The sequence below is a fragment of the Salmo trutta genome, chromosome 32 (genome assembly GCF_901001165.1).
Source record: "Salmo trutta chromosome 32, fSalTru1.1, whole genome shotgun sequence".
Lineage (NCBI taxonomy): Eukaryota > Metazoa > Chordata > Actinopteri > Salmoniformes > Salmonidae > Salmo > Salmo trutta.
The window spans coordinates 26,543,859-26,563,301 of record NC_042988.1 but is presented as its reverse complement, the minus strand read 5'-3'; the positions used below and the strand labels follow the sequence as shown (position 1 = coordinate 26,563,301).

Below are 19,443 nucleotides of genomic sequence, written 5' to 3'. Positions count from 1 at the left end.
GGGGGCCCAGTCTAATTTTTTTTTTTTAAATGCATGAAATGAAATGTATGCCTTCACTACTGTAAGTTGCTCTGGATAAGAGCGTCTGCTAAATGACTAAAATATAAAAAATGTAAGTTGTGACACTGTATGATGACAAGTTTAATCTTTACCTTACCATTAATATTTTGAGTATTTACTTCCTCCTTCTCTGATATTTACACTGCATTACACGTATGCATTCAGTCTTTTAAAATATTATTTACATTTCTTAACACTACAAACACATCATATACTAGGGCTCTCCAACCATGTTCCTCGAGAGCTACCATCCTGTAGGTTTTCACTCCAACCCTAATCTAGCGCACCTGGTTCTAATAATTAGCTGGTTGATAAGATGCACCAGGTTATTTACAACCTGGGGCCTGGAGTGAAAACCTACAGGAGGGTCGCTCTCCAACTCACATTGCCTTAACTAAGCACATTATGAAGGTGTGTATTTCTTTGACAAATTGCACACGGCAGGGAAGTGGGCAGTGCGTCTAAGGTGTGACATGAAGGGCAAAGGCTAGAGAGGCTGTCCCTTTGCCTGCAGTTGCACACCAGTTCTAGGCTTATCCTCGCTCAAGGATGTGGAGGCACATGAGTGCAATGTGACTCAGCTAGGTGTCAGGTGTGGCTTTAAGTCAAAGCTAGCAACATCATTCTGTTAAGTTCAAAGTCAAATCTCAGAGCTAGCAGGTAAGCACTCCTCACCCAGTATATCATTTCCTTGAAGAGCAGTGTGGAATGTGGTGTAGATATAAATTATTGGATGCAACTGTTCTCTATGTTTGAATGGAGTCTCTCAGTCTGTCTGATTTAGTGCTGAGTTTCCTATGCGTTTGTCTTTTATCAAGTCTGTGTAAAATTGGTTGTGTTAGAAAAAGGAATTTGTTTTTTTTAAGACAAGTCATGTAACGCCCTGGCCATAGAGGGGTTTTTGTTCATTATTTTGGTTAGGCCAGGGTGTTACATTGGGTGGGTGTTCTATGTGCATTTTTCTATGTTGGTTTGTTTCATTGATTTTGGCCGTGTGGCTTCCAATCAGGCACAGCTGTAGAGTGTTGTTGCTGATTGGGAGTCACACAAGTGCCTGTTTTTCCGTTGGGGTTTTGGTGGGTAATTGTTTCTGTTGAGTGTTTTGCACCTGACAGGACTGGTTGGCTGTCAGTTTTCTCGTTTTGTGTAGTGTTCTTTATTAAATTAAAATCATGATGAACACTAACTCCGCTGCGCCTTGGTCTACTCTCTCTCCCGACAGCTGTTACAAGTCAAAATAGAAAGAACAACGTAATTAAAGTTGTCAAATACCGTGTGTGTGTATAGATCCTACATAGCTATATTCATGTATTTAAATATTAGCTGGCTTTAAGGCAACTTGTTGGTATCAAAACAGTCACACGGGTTTGTTATTACCATGTAGTTTATTGCCTACTCTGCTATTCCCGTTGTATAACATGCTGTCTTTATTTGACTGCGTAGTATGTTTACTTAGAACCTGTCCTCTCATTAGTAACCCTTTAGGTTACATATCCTGCAACCTGAAGTTAATTACCCCGGGCAAGGGTGAAATCACAGCCCCCAACACTTCGGGTCCCATGACTCCTTGTTCAATAGTCTTACTGTATCCTCAATAGTTATTGATATATTCTGGTTCAGAAGGTGGACTCTATATACACAAAAGCCCGGATAAGTATCCAGAGTATTTGTTTAGCTTGACCACATGGCTAATTTGTTTCTCTGGATGGACAGCATGTCCTGTGAACTCAGGATCTTAGTGACAACCACTGCCTCAGTCACTTCAGAAGTCACTAACCTAACAGAAACCTGAGCTTGTCTTATTGACCTTGATTACTGTTATGTCAACCACATAATATGCATGACTAGTGAACCAATGAAATGGTCCGCTGATAGAGAACTAGCCTCGTCAGCAGATGTCTGCCCTCACCCTAAAACCTGTCTGTGGTCTGAGTTTATGATTGACCAGTATTCCTCGTGCTAAAATAATAATTGTAAACTTTACGAACACATGCAATAAGTGATTAGATGTGTTTGCCTGTTCTTAATACACTTCTAAACAAACAGCCTTTCCTTTTGGCAGGCCAAATGATGTGTCTTGGACCAAATTGTAGAATTGGGCACCGGAGTCTGATGGGCATTCTCCTGCTGGGCTGCTTGCTGACCTGTCTACTGTACCGACCTGCTATCACCTGGCTTCCTGTCCTGGCCAAGCACTTCCAGGCGGAGCACAAACAGGACGTTACCGTGCTGGTCTGGCACTGGCCCTTTGACCATCCCTTCAAACTGAACTCCTGCAGGTCCTTGTACAACATTGAAGGCTGTCACCTGACAGCAGACAGGGAGCTGTACAGTCAAGCGGATGCCGTTCTCATCCACCACAGAGAAATCGAGGAGGATTTATCCAACCTGCCCCAAGAACCACGGCCCTCCTTCCAGAAATGGGTGTGGATGAATTTCGAATCACCGGCACACACGAATAGAATACCTGGCTTGGAAGATCTATTTAATGTGACTTTGAACTACAGGCAGGATGCAGACATCAACATGCCTTATGGATCTCTTGTCCCTCGGACTGAAGAGAGGGAGGAGTTTGTCCCGCATAAAAACCGACTGGTCTGTTGGATCGTTAGCAACTGGAACCCAGAACACAAGAGGACTTGGTACTACATGGAGCTGCGCAAATTCATCAGGATTCACACCTACGGGGACCCTTTCAACAAAAAGGTATCTCTTAGTGAATACAGAATGATCGTGGCCAGCTGTAAATTCTACCTGTCTTTTGAGAACTCCGTCCATAAGGACTACATCACAGAAAAACTATATAACGCTCTCAAGTTGGGCGCTGTTCCTGTGGTCATGGGCCCGACAAGAGGGAACTATGAGAAGTTCATCCCTGGAGATTCCTTCATCCATGTGGATGACTTCCGCTCGCCCAGAGCCCTGGCCAAACACCTCCTCTTCTTGGACGAGAATGAGGAGATGTACCGTAAATACTTCAAGTGGCAGAGGATCCACACAGTCCGTATCAACAGCTTCCCCATTCAGAATGCCTGCAACAGCTGTGAGTACATCAGAGGCCACCCTGAGAATCGGATGGTTACTGAGCTCTATAAATGGTTCTGGGAGGAGTGATGCTGAGACACTTGGAGCAAATCTACTACAAATAAACAATATCCACTTCTCCATAGTCAGGGATGGGGGGGGGGAACTAAGCAAAATGTATCTTTTACACAACGGCAGAAGTGCCAAAAACTATATTTCATTAAAGTACATTAACCGAACTTTCCCTACTTGAACAATTAATGGGGCGTTACAAGTCATTTTAATATTTTTTACTTCTGTCGTCTTTTGCTACTGCTCTACCACATGTTAACTGATAAACAGTGTGATGGTGACACCACCACTATCTGCTTGTTTACTAGAGTGCCTTTCGCATCCCTTTTATATTGGTGCACAATATAGAAGTTCTGCACCGATATTACATTTTAAAAGCCTGTTATATTAAACAAAGTGCCCTTTTCAATATAGACCAAATGGAGAATTCAATAAATCAGATGTCTATGAAGGCTTGCTAAAGTGTCAAAATGCTCCTCCATCAACCCTGTGTCACTTCTAGGAAGATTTTAACCCACTTAATCCCTACATTTCTCCGTGTTTCAACATTATAAAGCCGTAGTTATTTTACTTTGACAAAGTAATCTCTGAAGATTTATTTATTTCATGTGATTAGTGATTCATTTACGTCTGTCCCTCATTTTAAGGTCAACCCTGTTATGTGAACTGGACTGCTGTTTTTAATATGGTGAAACTATTCCTTTTTGTTAAATGGAACATCTAATAGTCAAATCATAGCGTAAAAGCAGGTTAGCTGGTTCATCTCTTTTTGGCTGTTTCGTGCCTGAGCGGGTTGGGCAGAACACGTCAACCCTGTTACTCATAGAGAGACAGGCTTTCATTCAATTGCCACTCCCTTTTGCAACAACCTTCCATTCCCCTGTCACAAGTGGAAATATGTCTTATTTATTAAGAAAAAATCATCAGCCCTGTTACTTTTTTTATACATTTAATAGGCCCTTAATATAGTCTTTCATTTTTTTGAGATGAGGGAAGATTTTTTTATAGTTGAACATGTGCTCTTTTAGACAGACTGTTAAAATTAGGATCAAAAGTTATTTTTGACCAAATTACACTTCTCAAAAGGCACCAAATTGGTTGAAAGACCCTATTAACATTACTGTGAGAAAGATTTGGTTTTGAACTGTAATACCTGTTGAGAAAGTCTGGTTACTGTTGAAAGTACTATAACTCTCCTCCCTCTGGTCACTGGAATAGACTCTGTGAGAGACTCCACTGCGATCAGTCCTGCTGTTTCTAAACCACGTGATTGGGAAAGTGATAAAGGGTAATATACGGTAGGTCTCACTCATATATATATATATATATATATATATATATATATACTCCCTGTACTGTCAACAGTTGTTAGGCAATTGCCTTTTACTGTACTATGGTTGCTAGGTTGTCACAATGAATGTGTCATGTATTTTCACACGTTAAGGGACCTTGTTCGCTCCACTGTTAGGCAACAGGGATTGATCACAGACTCAGAGGTTCAGTGTATGAATTAGGAAATGAAAGGTTGGTGTAGTACAGTGGTCACCAGCACAATGATATTACTTAACCCAGTTTAAACACCTGTTCCAATACAGCACAATGGGGTAGTTTGAGACACCACTCTTTACTGCCACCCAAGGGAGTTCTAAAGACGTAAATTAATATGTTGCAGTACACCTGGCGACCACTAGACAGCACTGCAACCCCACTGTACACATGCATGTTACATAGTTGAAAAACCATTTGCATCAGTGTGAATATGAATGTTTATATATGTGAGAAAATGAATACCATTTGTCAAATGAATGAATATCTGAGCTCAAATGAGAGGTTTGAGAAATGGTGGAGATTAGCTTGTTGCTTAATGGTTTAATTGAAACCTGCCGCTAATTAGCTACTGCTATAATCCCCCAAACTTATGAACAACTATGATTTCTTCCTTGGCTCTTTCAAATGTAGAGAATAGAATGTGGCCCTGGGAATGAGTGTAAAATGACTGCATTATGGAGAACTCTTATCTTTAAGTCTGCCTGCAACTTTCACCCATTATTATATCCCTTTGCCCTTTGAAGGATCCCTTCTAATGCTTTATTAACTGTACAGTACATACATAAACCCCTTCATTCTTCCGCCAGTTTCATTATGTTTTGGTCATGAAAACTATTAGAATATCAATCACTATTTCTACCTCCTATTTCTATATTTCCGTTCTATCTCCGACCTCCACTAATGTCAGTTCATTTCCTATATTGATGTCGTCATTACCTCACTATGTGGTAACACATATGAGAGAGAGTAAACACTGTCATCTAAGACTTAGTCATGCGTCTAGGAGCTGGCTCTGTGGTTTTCAAAAAGGTGTAGAATGCATCTACAGACGAATCTTGGTTTGGTGGATGCCAGGAGAACGCTACCTGCCTGAATGCATAGTACCAACTGTAAAGTTTGGTGGAGGAATAATGGTCTGGGGCTGTTTTTCATGGTTTGGGCTAGGCCCATTAGTTCCACTGAAGGGAAATCTTACCGCTACAGCATACAATGACATTCTAGATTCTGTGCTTCCAGCTTTGTGGCAATAGTTCAGAGAAGGCCCTTTCCTGTTTCAGCAAGACAATGCCCCCGTGCACAAAGCAAGATCCATACAGAAATGGGTTGTCAAGATTGGTGTGGAAGAACTTGACTGGCCTGCACAGAGCCCTGACCTCAACCCCATCGAACACATTTGGGATGAATTGGAATGCTGACTGCAAGCCATACCAAATCGCCCAACATGTGCCCAACCTAACTAATGCTCTTGATGTTGACTGGAAGCAAGTCCCCACAACAATCTTCCAACATTTAGTGGAAAGCCTTCCCAGAAGAGTGGAGGCTGTTATTGCAGCAAAGGGAGGGACCAAGTCCATATTAATGCCCATGATTTTGGGATGAGATGTTCGATGAGCGGGTGTCCACATACTTTTGGTCATGTAGTGTACCTGTCCATTACTGATGGCTGTCTCCCACCTATCCCTTCTCTGTTATCCTTTCTTCTTGCTGCGCTCTCTTCTCTCCCTCTTTCACCCTCTGGGCTGTGAATTATTGAGCTCTTTCTTTCAAGGGGACCACTCCCTCATCAGATCTGTGGGCCATCAAGTTTGCTGTTTCACCGCTCCTTCACCCCCAGCAACAGCCGTCCCCACAATGCCTCCTGACATTGAAGAAATCACGTCCCTCACTTTCTTTTCTACCACTCTCTCTCTCGCGCTTGCTTGCTGTAAATTTAGCTCTCTCCTCCCTTTCAACTTTCTCCCTCTCGTGTGTTACTTCCCCAACCTCCCCCTTTTTTTCTCTACCACCCTCTCTGTTTTTCTGTAATGTCACGCCTCACTGCTGAGTGTCACTGAGTTGATGGAGAGGAAAAAAATGGAGGAGTGAGGCAATGGAAGGAGGTTTGACGCAATGGTGTGTGTGTACATTTTGTGAGAGACTTGAGAAAGAGATGAGTGGGGGAGGGAGATTTTGTCTGGTGTGGTAAAATACTACAGTTTGGTGAAAAAACAGCAGACAGTCAGTCAATTCACCGCCCCCTACTATAACTACTACAGTTCCATGTAGACTGGTGCTACACACAGACTTCCCAAGTGATGTTCACTTACAGTCCCCCAAAGTACCCCCCCCCCTCTCCAAAACACATCCCTTTCTCATGTCCATCCTGGCAAACCTATGCAACATATTGTTTAAAATGTTATCAGCAACCTCTGACAGTGAGAAACACTTTTGTTTGATGATTACATGACATTACATGGGATAATACAATTTGAACAGGTTGTTTCCATTCTCCCTTTTCATATTCATCTCATTCTGTTGATCTATTTCATGCTTTAGTGTATAGTTCAGAACTCTAACTCTGGTAGATTAGTAAATGCCTGTTTTGATTGTACAGAGAACACACTCTCTTTCTCTCCTATCTCTCTCTATCATATTCAATTCAAAGGGCTTTACTGACATGGGAAACATATGTTTACATTGCCAAAGCAAATGGAACAGACAAACAAAGTAAACATTACACTCACAAGTTAAAAGAATATAGACATTTCAAATGTTATATTATTGGCTATGTACAGTGTTGTAACAATGTGCAGGTAGATAAATATAGGTTGTATTTACAATGTTTGCACTCCACTGGTTTCCCTTTTCTCATGGCAACGGGCCAAAAATCTTGTTGTGACTGCACACTGATATTTAGACTAACAGATATGGAAGTTTATCAACGTTTGATTGTTTTCAAATTCTGTGGGTTTGTGTGATCTGTGAAAAATATGTCTCTCTCTCTCTCTCTCTCTCGGCTGGTGGCTGGTGGGAAGAGCTATAGGAGGATGGGTTCATTGTAATGGAATAAATGGAACAGTATCAAACATATGGAAACCATATTCCATTTATTCCATTTCAGCTATTACAATGAGCCTGTCCTCCTACAGCTCCGCCCACCAGCCTCCTATGCTCTCCATCCCTCCCTCCCTCCCCAGACAGTCCTTGTTGTGTTGGGTTCATTGTGTTCCTGGCAGAAAGCAGTGAAGCAGACCCTAACAGTCCATTTTAGAAGCTGCCACTGTCTGATCTAAAACACAATCAGTGAGCCATTTTGCCTGTGTCCAACAGCAACATTATAAAGTCAATACACGACTGCACTGTTTAATACGATGATGTTCACGTGTCATCTTTATCTGGAAGGTCAGTCAATAGCATTCAATCACCACCAGCAGGACAAAGGCATAGACACAACAAAACAACTGTCCACAAAGCAAATGCATATAAACAGCACTAATACCTCAAATGGGGACAGTGTCAACCGGTTCTAGCTCTTTTGGAGCCCTAAGCTAATTTTGATTGGACGGGCCCCCACCAACCCCCGAACAAGCCATGATACACATACAAACATGAACCTACAAACACACACAAATAAAAAAGTGGCTGAGTGAACACACAACCAGGTGGTGATCAGATGAGCGTATGTACAGGTAACTGTCAGAATAAAGGGCCACCAGAGCTGCCAGAACAGCTTCAGTGCACCTTGGCATAGATTCTACATGTGTCTGGAACTCTATTGGAGGGATGCAACATATTCTTCCACAACAATTCCATCATTTGGTGTTTTGTTGATGGTGGTGGAAAACACTGTCTCAGGCACCGTTCCAGAATCTCCCATAAGTGTTCAATTGGATTGAGATCTGGTGACTGACACACACACACACACCCTTTAAACCACAAATGCTCCTTTGAGACCCCTCTTTCGAAGTCACTGAGATCTCTTCTAGCCAGGGTAGACAAAATAATGATCAACTGGGCATTTTTATACATGACCCTAAGCATGATGGGATGTTTTAATTGCTTAAGTAACTAAGGAACCACACCTGTGGGGAAGCACCTGCTTTCAATATACTTTGTGTCCTTCATTTACTCAAGTGTTTCCTTTATTTTGTCAGTTACCTGTACGTAGGCTTGGCCTTACGATTTTTGTGAATTTGTGTGTGAATCATGTTTGCAGAAGGGACAGATGTCCTCAACCACCAAAACCACATATTTGGTGTGAAATGTTGTTTTGGAGCGCCATGACAGCTAATCAAACAGATTAACAGCAACAAACAGCCGACGGGATCAAAATAAAACACAGACAGAGTGAGTGAGGGAGGAGTTCAAGTCGGGAGGCTGCTTGAGCCAGTTACACCCCCAACCTGTAATAGCTATGAAAGCTACAGGGTAAGCCTGTTCTAGGCTTACTGAGTTTGGTTGTTTTGTTTGAGAGGTAAGTCTGGTAAACATTCATCACCGCCTATCACCTATTGAGATTTGTCAATAAATATGGACACTTTTGCATCAGAGCCTCTTGCCTCCTGCTGAATCTCTGCCCTAAGACCACATCTCTACACTACCTGTTCTACAGAAGTATAGAGAGAGAGAGGAGAGAGAGAGGAGATAAGTGAGAGAGAGAAGAGAGAGAGTGGCCACCAGCAGAGCAGAGCAGAGGGGTGTAGATAGGAGTCAGGGTAGGAGTGCCCCAGCTCCTCTGATAGGTGATGATCTGTAAAGGAGGAAGTGGGAATTGGATGATCTGGGGTAGGTTATTAGTTGAGCTCTGTTAGACCATGTAATAGTCTCTGTGCGCAACAGGGGGTCTCTCTATTCCATCAGCCCACTGTACCCTGGATGACACCGCAATATGGGAGATACTCACAGCTCCACAACAAACACAAACATGCAGGGTGGCTGTTTACAGGTGTGTGTCCGTGTATGTGTGTGTGGGGGGGGAGGTGTGTGTATGTGTGTGGCTAGCGCCACGGTGCGTTTGCATAAGTGCTGACTCGGGTCTCCCGATGCTCACAGCTCGGCATTTCTTCACATCTTCCTCCTCTTCCTCTCTGCCCTCCAATCTCCATCTCCTCTCCTCCACTTGCTTGCTTTCTCACCCTCACCCTCAATTCGTCACACATGCTTTTTCATTACCCCCCTCTACCTACTGATGGGTAAAAACAGCTTGAGGTATGCTGCGTCTAGCTAGCCACCGACAACCCTGCCTGGTGAAAGTGAGTGCTTGACAGTTATGAGACAGCTATCAACCTCTGTGACTTCAGCGGGAGCAGAGCAGAACGCTGCAGAGTGGTGGCTACAATGGAGTGGGCTGGCTGCGGAGTGGGAGGCCAGGAGCCACAACGGAAGAGCTGGACAGACGTCATCTGAGTGGCGAGAGGAAGTCGATTACTCACAAAAAAAGAAGAAAAAAAAGTACCTCCAAGATAGGTTAGGAGTTGAAGAACTGGCTCTTATGAACTCTTGAGAAGGAGAAAACACAGTAGCACCCTGCTCCCACTTTACCATGTGCAATTAGAAATGTCTCCTCTCCATTACAGTAGATTGGTGTCAGAGACTCAGAGTAAAAATAGACAGATCATGTTGATGAGTCACTCCAGGTAGGGCCGGGAGACTGGAGAGATCTTACCTCCCGCTCCTCTCCTCTTTTCTTCTCCTCTCTTCTCTCCGTCCTCCACTTCAGACGTGTAGAGCACCTGAGGATGTAGCTAAGGACGCTCTCCACGTTCTCCAGTGGAACACAGGAGAGAAGTAGAGAAGTTTCACCTGCAGCAGACCCAGCAGTAAATGTGCAGTTTAACCACAGGCCCTGGGGCTTATTACGTCAGTGTTTTTGGAACACCAGTGTAATAGTGGTTGGTATAGTCTCCCCAGCACAGCTATCCCATGACATCAACGCTTTTTGGCTAAGATCTAGAAACAGGGAAACGGTGTCTGTCGTTGACATCTTGTTGATCACCGGTAGACTGTGTTCCAATGTGACACACAACACAAACTTGTCCGAGCACACACACAGACACACACGCACGCACACACACACACACAGACACACACGAATGCACGTACACACACGCACATACGTGATACACCACACACACACTCTCTCTCTCTTTCTCTTATACACACACACACACACACACACACACACACACACACACACACACACACACACACACACACACACACACACACACACACACACACACACACACACACACACACACAAACAACTGCAGTGCACATTTGACTGCGCAGTAATCCAGCTTTGTTTAAAGGAGTAAATACAACAAATGAATCAATAAACAAACCCCCTGCCAGGGTATTTTATGTGGCATCTGTTTCCCATTCCTCTGCTTCGGCACAAAGGGCTGGCCGGGTGCCGCAGCATTGTGGCCAAACCTCTCAGTCTGGGTGGGGTGAGGGATCTGCATTGTGGCCAAACCTCTCAGTCTGGGTGGGGTGAGGGATCTGCATTGTGGCCAAACCTCTCAGTCTGGGTGGAGTGAGGGATCTGCATTGTGGCCAAACCTCTCAGTCTGGGTGGGGTGAGGGATCTGCATTGTGGCCAAACCTCTCAGTCTGGGTGGGGTGAGGGATCTGCATTGTGGCCAAACCTCTCCGTCTGGGTGGGGTGAGGGATCTGCATTGTGGCCAAACCTCTCCGTCTGGGTGGGGTGAGGGATCTGCATTGTGGCCAGACCTCTCCGTCTGGGTGGGGTGAGGGATCTGCATTGTGGCCAAACCTCTCCGTCTGGGTGGGGTGAGGGATCTGCATTGGGCTTCATTATACTCTCTCTCTCTCTCTCTCTCTCTCTCTCTCTCTCTCTCTCTCTCTCGCACGCACGCACGCACGCACACGCACACGCACACGCACACACACCTTTATCTGTCCCCTGCAGTTTTGGTGTCTATCTGTTAAAGAGAGAGGGAGTGAGAGAGAGAATGTTAGAGACATTCTCTTGAGCTTTACAGGACAATGTACTGTACTTTAGAGCAGGGTTTACCAAACTCGGTCCTGGGGCCCCCCCTGGGTGCACGTTTTGGTTTTTGCCCTAGCACTGCACAGCTGATTCAAATAATCAACTCATCATCAAGCTATGATTATTTGAATCAGCTGTGTAGTGCAAAACGTGCACCCAGGGAGGGCCCCAGGACCGAGTTTGGTAAACCCTACATTAGCGGGAGCTGGTTCCCCATTGCCTACGCCCTGTATCTCTTATCTCCCCCTTCTCCACTTCTTCACGCTCCTATTTCTTCTGACTCCCTTTCTTTGCCTCCCTGCATCCCTCCCTCCATCTTTCCTTTCCTCAGTCTATTTCTCCCCTTCTATCCCCCTCTATCTCTCTCTTTTCCTCATTCTCAGCTGTCTTCCGTACCTCAGGGATCTCATTAAGCCACTAACATCAAATAAATAAAACAATGTGTAGAGACAGATTTGGGGATCTATAAAAAAACGGGGTTGTAATGAGCTTTCCATTTCCTTATTCTGGCACCTTTCTCCCTCTCACCCCTTCACTCTCCTTCCATCTTTGTCTCACTGGCTGCCTCTGTCAATTCAATCAATCTCAAACAGGCTTCATTGGCATGACAGAGGCATTATGGACTTGCCTGAGGTTTTAGAGACAAACAGACAAAAATGGTGCATTATATCTGTCTCTTCTTCCTCCCTTTCCTGTTTTTTCTTCCCCTCCTCGCCTCGATGTCTTGTCACATTCTCCCAGCCAGCCAGTGAACAACGCTCCCTCCTCCTCCTTCTTCTCCTCCTCCTCGGCCATCTTCCCCCTCATCCCCCTCCTCTGTTCAGGTCTTTTCTCACTACTATTGTCCATCTGGACGAGCTCAGTAACAATAATGTTCTATCTGTGTTTCCCATTAGCGCTGGAGAAGACTGCCAGTCTGGTCGGCTCGGCTCAGACACTCTCTAGTGACTCCATCTCTGTCTTCCTGCGCCATATCCCTTTCCCTCTCTCCCTCTTTCTCAATCCCATGCGGTCTTCCTCTCTCTCATCTCTCTCTCTCTTTCTCTTTCTTCTCCCTCTCTCTCTCTCTCTCTCTCTCCCTTCTCTCTCACTCTCTCTTTCTTCTCTCTATCTGTCTCTCTCTCTCTTATCTATATCTCTCTCTTCTCTCTCTTTTTCTCTCTGTGTGTTTTTCCTACTACAGTAACAGTAGTAGGAGATTGATTACTCTCTAGGCTCCTGTCTCTCTGCTTCAACAGTGGATGGGGTTGGTATCCCGGGGCCATGAGAAGTATTGGGGTTGATCCAGCCGGTCCTCCCTCTCCTTCAGAGAGCAGCTGTAGGAGAGGCCTGACCCTGCTACTGTATCAAGTCAGACAACCTGGGAATCCTCTGGGAATGTACTTACTGGGAATGTACTGGGCCAGGGTAGGGGTCAGAGAGCAATGGGAATCAAGATGGGCGTCATGGGAACATAGCTTATTATTTGAATCGATCAACCTTCAGAAGGGGTGAGTAGCAGCTCAGATCCAGCAGTGGAAGTCCTGCTGCACTTGTCCATGGGACTCCCTGGACTACCACAGAGATCAACAAAATGTTGCTGCAGAAGAGAGAGAAAGCGAGAGAGTGTGAGAGAGGTAGAGTGGAGGGTAAGCAAAAGAGAGAAAAAAGAATGGCAGGATAAAAGAAATCTTGATTTTGTCTGAGAGGGTATTGATTTTTTCCTCTGGGTTGCCCATGTGCGCCCAGTCTGTTATTAGTTTAGAAACAAAAAAAAGTAGGCTGTGGAGAGAGGGAGAAAGTGGTGAAAGAGGTGGCGGCAGGGTTGTGTGTGTGTATGTGTATGTGTTCGAGTGTGTATGCGTGTATGCGCGTGCGTGTGTTCGAGTGTGTTTATGTGTGTGTATGTGGACATCCACCTGTGTGTGTATGCACATCTGTGTGTGCTTGTGTTTGTGTGTGTGTGTGTCGGCCTGGCGGGTAGACCCGTATGCACCCCTGCGTTGGATCGCTCGGCCGGTTGGAGAGAGATGGGGGATTAGTGTGTGAGATTAGAGAGATGATTACACAATGTCTTCGCTCTAATGATCCACTCTGTTTGGTCATCTTATCATCCCTGCTGCACCGGATCCCGCTACCGCCGCTGATACGAGATAACACTGGGATTACCCCCCCCCCCCCCCCCCCCGAGACCAATGTAGCAGGGTGGACACAGACCTGGCCTGGGTTATCCCCCAGAGAGGGAGAGGTGGGGGGGAGGGAGGGGGGCAAAGAGAGAGGGAGGGAGAGAGAGAGGAGGGAGCAGGGGCAGGGGATGCTGTAGTGGGAGGGGATGTGAGATGATGACTCACTGTACAACACACTGTGCTGCTGACCCCTAGAGTCCACTGAATCATTAGCCAGACCCCCTCATTTCTCAGAGAGACATTACACTGACCCCCTTAAGACCATAGACTACACAGCCTTGGACACTGTTCCCACAATTACATTGTAAAGGATGCAGTGGGGAGTACAAAACCACTAATAGGTTGTGTGTACAGGTAACTGCCAAAATAAAGGAAACACTTGAGTAAATGAGGGATACAAAGTATATTGAAAGCATGTGCTTCCACACAGGTGTAGGTCATGTATAAAAATGCCCAGTTGCCCATAATGTTGTTTACCATGGCTAGATGAAGACATCGCAGTGACTTTGAAAGAGGGGTCATAGTGTGGTTTAAACGGTGTGTGTCTTTGTGTGTATGTATGTGTGTGTGTGTGTGTGTGTCTCAGTCACCAGATGATCTCAACCCAATTCAACAATTATGTGAGATTCCGGAGCGGCACCTTTTCCACCACCATCAACAAAACACAAAATTATGGAATTTCTTATGGGAGAATGGTGTTGCATCCCTCCAATAGAGTTCTAGACACTTGTAGAATCTATGCCAAGGTGCATTGAAGCTGTTCTGGTGGATGGTGGTGTTTCTTTTATTTTGGCATTTACCTGTATGTCTACATATTGTAAGTGTCTGCAGCACAATGTGTTAGTATCTCTAAGGGAGTTGTTTGTGTGTGTCTGTGGGGTGTGTGGGGTGTGTGGGGTGGGGAGGGTGAGGGGGATGTGTGTATGTTCATATTTGTGGTGGCCTGCATCTGTCATAACGTGTATGATTGTGTGCAAATGTTAGTGTGTGTGTTTAAATGTGTGTGTGCGAGTAAGTGTTTGTATGAGTGTGTGTGTATGACTATGCGTGTGTGTGTTTGTGTGTGTGTGCACTTCTCTCCATGCCTGCACGCTGCTCTGATCTCCCCATTACAAGGTCGATTAAGCCACTAATCCTCAGAATACACGCGTCCAAAAGCACGACAGTGGAGTAAGGAGTGAAAAAAGTATTCTTCTCCCAAGGAAAAAAATGTCTGAGGCTTTCAGTGCTGAGGCTGCAGCTAGGGGCCTAAGCCCTACACCGATACAGGGTTGTACAGAGTATGAGCACGGTGATGTGTTTTACCTCCAGAACCACACTGACTGGGGATTAGCACCCAGACCTAAACCCTGGAAAACGATGCCTTCAGAGCTGCCTTCAGTCCCCCTTCCAATTCAATTCAGTACACGTCCAGAATATAAGTGGGAATCTGTGATATTATGTGTGATTATATTTCCTCACCAATGATAAATACATCTACGGAACTTCATTCAGCTGGTGTTTTTTCTTTTTTGGTGGTGGGAGTGGGGGAGGGGTATATTTTAATGAAAGTCACACTGAAAATTAAATACACTGACGAAACAGATTCTAAATTGCTGAACACAACTTAATAGAAAAAAACAAGATAAAAATCTCCTTACCTCGTTATTTTCTCCATCATACACTTTCTAGCTCGTCCTGCAAATCTCTCTCCACCTTTTTTCTCTCTCTCTCTCTCTCTCTCTCCTCTCTCTTTCTTTCTTTCTCTCTCTCTCTCTCTCGCTCTCTCTCTCTCTCTCTCTCCTCTCTCTCTCTGTCCTTCTTTCTCTCTCTCTCTCAATCTCTCTCCATATTCCTCCCTATCACCTTCTCCATATGATTGCGTGCTGAAACGTAGTAATTACAGTTGTTTTTAATTATGCATTCCTTGTCCTCTCGCTGCTCCTGCTGGATGGAGGGGGAACCGGCTTAAGCTTTAATTAGTGTGAGTGAGCTGAGCTAGCCCATCAATGAGGCTCAGACTCAGCCAGGGATGGAGCTGGTCCTCTGGACTGTGGAGGAGGCCTGATAGGGGTGTTAGGGTGTTAGGGCTGTATCCATTGGCCCATCTCTGATCTCTTATTCCATTCCCTATCTGATCTAGCCCCTAGATCTGCACCCGGGGAGCTGGGGGCTGTGTAGAGGTTGAAACCCCTGCATACTCGTATCCTGACCCCAACAGCGCAGAGGTTGCTCTGTTAGCTCCTTCAGAGTTCAGACCCCCACTCAATCCCTTACTCCTCCCGTCCCTCATCGACCGATTACTCCAGCGCCTGTCTCTCCAAGGATCCACACACACATACAGTATATAACCTTGTACCCCTTCCACTCTCTCTCCCAGCTCCAGCACCTCACCTCAGGTTGCCCAACCACCCCACCTTCACCCCACCCCACCACAGAGAGCCTCTCCTCACAGCTGGTGGCCTGCATGGTCTCAAAGAATCCAGCTAACACTGCTGACCTATTTTACTACCTTCATATGTTGCTCTCACATTGTCGGCTTCCTGTAGCTCTGTAGTGCATCAGCAGCCTGAAGGTTTACCATCAGTAGACTGAAGGTTTACCATCAGTAGGCTGAAGGTTTACCATCAGTAGGCTGAAGGTTTACCATCAGTAGGCTGAAGATTTACCATCAGTAGGCTGAAGGTTTACCATCAGTAGGCTGAAGGTTTACCATCAGTAGGCTGAAGGTTTACCATCAGTAGGCTGAAGGTTTACCGTCAGTAGGCTGAAGGTTTACCGTCAGTAGGCTGAAGGTTTACCGTCAGTAGGCTGAAGGTTTACCGTCAGTAGGCTGAAGGTTTACCATCAGTAGGCTGAAGGTTTACCATCAGTAGGCTGAAGGTTTACCATCAGTAGGCTGAAGGTTTACCGTCAGTAGGCTGAAGGTTTACCATCAGTAGCCTGAAGGTTTACCATCAGTAGGCTGAAGGTTTACCATCAGTAGCCTGAAGGTTTACCATCAGTAGTCTGAAGGTTTACCATCAGTAGACTGAAGGTTTACCATCAGTAGGCTGAAGGTTTACCATCAGTAGCCTGAAGGTTTACCATCAGTAGGCTGAAGGTTTACCATCAGTAGGCTGAAGGTTTACCATCAGTAGCCTGAAGGTTTACCATCAGTAGACTGAAGGTTTACCATCAGTAGCCTGAAGGTTTACCATCAGTAGGCTGAAGGTTTACCATCAGTAGGCTGAAGGTTTACCATCAGTAGGCTGAAGGTTTACCATCAGTAGGCTGAAGGTTTACCATCAGTAGGCTGAAGGTTTACCGTCAGTAGGCTGAAGGTTTACCATCAGTAGGCTGAAGGTTTACCGTCAGTAACCTGAAGGTTTACCATCAGTAGGCTGAAGGTTTACCGTCAGTAGGCTGAAGGTTTACCATCAGTAGGCTGAAGGTTTACCATCAGTAGGCTGAAGGTTTACCATCAGTAGGCTGAAGGTTTACCATCAGTAGGCTTACCACAAGGAGCTGATGCAATGTGGCAGTTAGGGTCTGCTGCCTAATTAAAATGCAGTTAATTTAAGATCTGTGTTGATTAGACCCTCCGGTTCTGTCACTGTTTATCTTATCATGGCTGTGGTAGCTAGCAGCTTGTTAGTGATGTTTTAGTCACCTACTGTACGGTATAGACAGTACTATCAAGGTGATGCTAAAGCATCGCTACACTCGTTTCTTGTTGGTAACTAACTAGAGACATATGGATGGCAATAAAACTAATTAGGATCTGGCTTTATGAGGTAATTAGTATGTAGAAATGCAGGCATGCACAGTTCATTTGTATTGCTTATTTATGGCTTATGAATTAGTAATTTGTGGTGTGTTAGGGGCTAAGGTGATATATTGGAACTGTACGGGCCAATCATTAATAATAGATCGCTGTCACCTTTTCTAAAGTTCTCACTTATGAATTGCAAATCAGGGGAAAAACCACAAGAGGTATGAGGAAATTAATTAAAAATCCCTTATAGATACTAGCACACATAATTTTATTGTAATAATTTCCCACTTTAATGATTTTATTCCATTCCATAAAAAAAAAGGTTTTAGAAGTTCCACTGAGGGGACAAAACATTATGAACACCTGCTTTTTCCATAACATACGCTGACCAGGTAAACCCATGTGAAAGCTATGATCCCTTATTGATGTCACCTGTTAAATCACATTTAATCAGTGTAGATGAAGGGGAGAAGACAGGTTAAAGAAGGATTTTTAAGCCTTGAGAAAATTGAGACATGGATTGTGTATGTGTGCCATTCAGAGGGTGAATGGGCCAGACAAAAGATTTAAGTGTTTTTGAACAGGGTATGGTAGTAGGTGCCAGGCGCACCAGTTTGAGTGTGTCAAGAACTGCACCACTATTGGGTTTTTCACATGCAACAGTTTCCCGTGTGTATCAGGAACGGTCCACCACCCAAAGGCCATCCTGCGAACTTGACACAATTGTGGGAAGCATTGGAGTCAACATGGGCCAGCATTACTATGGAACACTTTCAACACCTTGTAGAGTCCATGCCCGATGAATTGAGCCTGTTCTGAGGGCAAAAGGGGGTGCAACTCAATATTAGGAAGGTGTTCCTAATGTTTTATAGACTCAGTGTATATTTAATGTCTGGATTTGAAGCGGTTTCTCTCCAAGCCTTTAATATAAACTAAATACCTAATTGATTTCTGATTATCTTCTAATGAGCAAATAATTTGTGCTTCTTCCAAACGCACTGGGTTCCCCAAAAGGATACTTTCACATTGAATTTTTATGAAATAAAGAATTAACTAAAATGAACTTGACAATAATCACCAGCCGAGCTCTCGATCGAAACAACAATCAGATGTAAAGACAATAAACACACCTCCAACATAACATACCTCCAACAGAACACACCTCCAACAGAACACACCTCCATCAGAACACACGTCCAACAGAACACACCTCCAACAGAACACACCTCCAACAGAACACATCTCCATCAGAACACACCTCCAACAGAACACACCTCCAACAGAACACACCTCCAATAGAACACACCTCCAACAGAACACATCTCCAACAGAACACACCTCCAACAGAACACACCTCCATCAGAACACACCTCCAATAAAACACACCTCCAACAGAACACACCTCCAACAGAACACACCTCCAACAGAACACAACTCCAATAGAACACACCTCCAACAGAACACACCTCCAACAGAACACATCTCCAACAGAACACACCTCCAACAGAACACACCTCCAACAGAATACACCTCCATCAGAACACACCTCCAACAGAACACACCTCCAACATAACATACAGCTCAAACCGTGACAGATTGCTGCATTGTTTTCATTCTCTCACGTTCTTCTATTCAAATACTTTCATTTCATTTCTCACCTTTTTTCCTTCTCACTCTCTCAAGAAGGAAATCTCTGGGGTCCAGGTGTCGCTGGGTGTGTGTGTGTGTGTGTGTTTGAATGATGATTATTTTTTGTGCTGTTGTAATTATATTGTGCAGTTAGTAGAGTGGTGCGGCTGCAGTGGGTGATCAATCAGAGACTAATGAGAGGCCCAGAGACCTGCAGCAGATTGACTGACTGCAGCCCATACCCCTCCACTCCGTCTCCACCCCACTCAGCTCCTAATCAGCCCAATACCATGGGAACGCTGGGAATGTTTGGAATGCTTGGCAGGGCTAGGATCTGCCACTTGGCCCTCCACCCTTAACCCACTTATTCTCACCCTCCTCCTTCCCACTCGGCTTATGTAGGCTAATTAAAGTAGTAGGGAATGTGATGCGG

At 44.8% G+C, this 19,443-nt stretch overlaps 1 protein-coding gene across 2 annotated transcripts; it reads left to right on the top strand.

Annotated features, from left to right (window-relative positions):
• Positions 1–403: 403 nt before the first annotated feature.
• Positions 404–3,323, top strand: LOC115171580 (alpha-(1,3)-fucosyltransferase 9). Of its 2 annotated transcripts, none has more exons than XM_029728552.1 (2): positions 404–471; positions 2,123–3,323. In XM_029728552.1, exon 2 carries the CDS (start codon positions 2,128–2,130, stop codon positions 3,172–3,174), a length of 1,047 nt encoding a protein of 348 aa, XP_029584412.1. In that variant the 5' UTR covers positions 404–471; positions 2,123–2,127; the 3' UTR covers positions 3,175–3,323. The 2 variants fall into 2 exon arrangements, with proteins under 2 accessions (XP_029584412.1, XP_029584411.1); XM_029728551.1 differs by having other exon boundaries at positions 422–720.
• Positions 3,324–19,443: the final 16,120 nt, after the last annotated feature.

Coding starts and splice junctions, on each gene's coding strand:
- LOC115171580 (XM_029728552.1), top strand. CDS start 2,128: ATGATGTGTCTTGGACCAAATTGTAGAATTGGGCACCGGAGTCTGATG.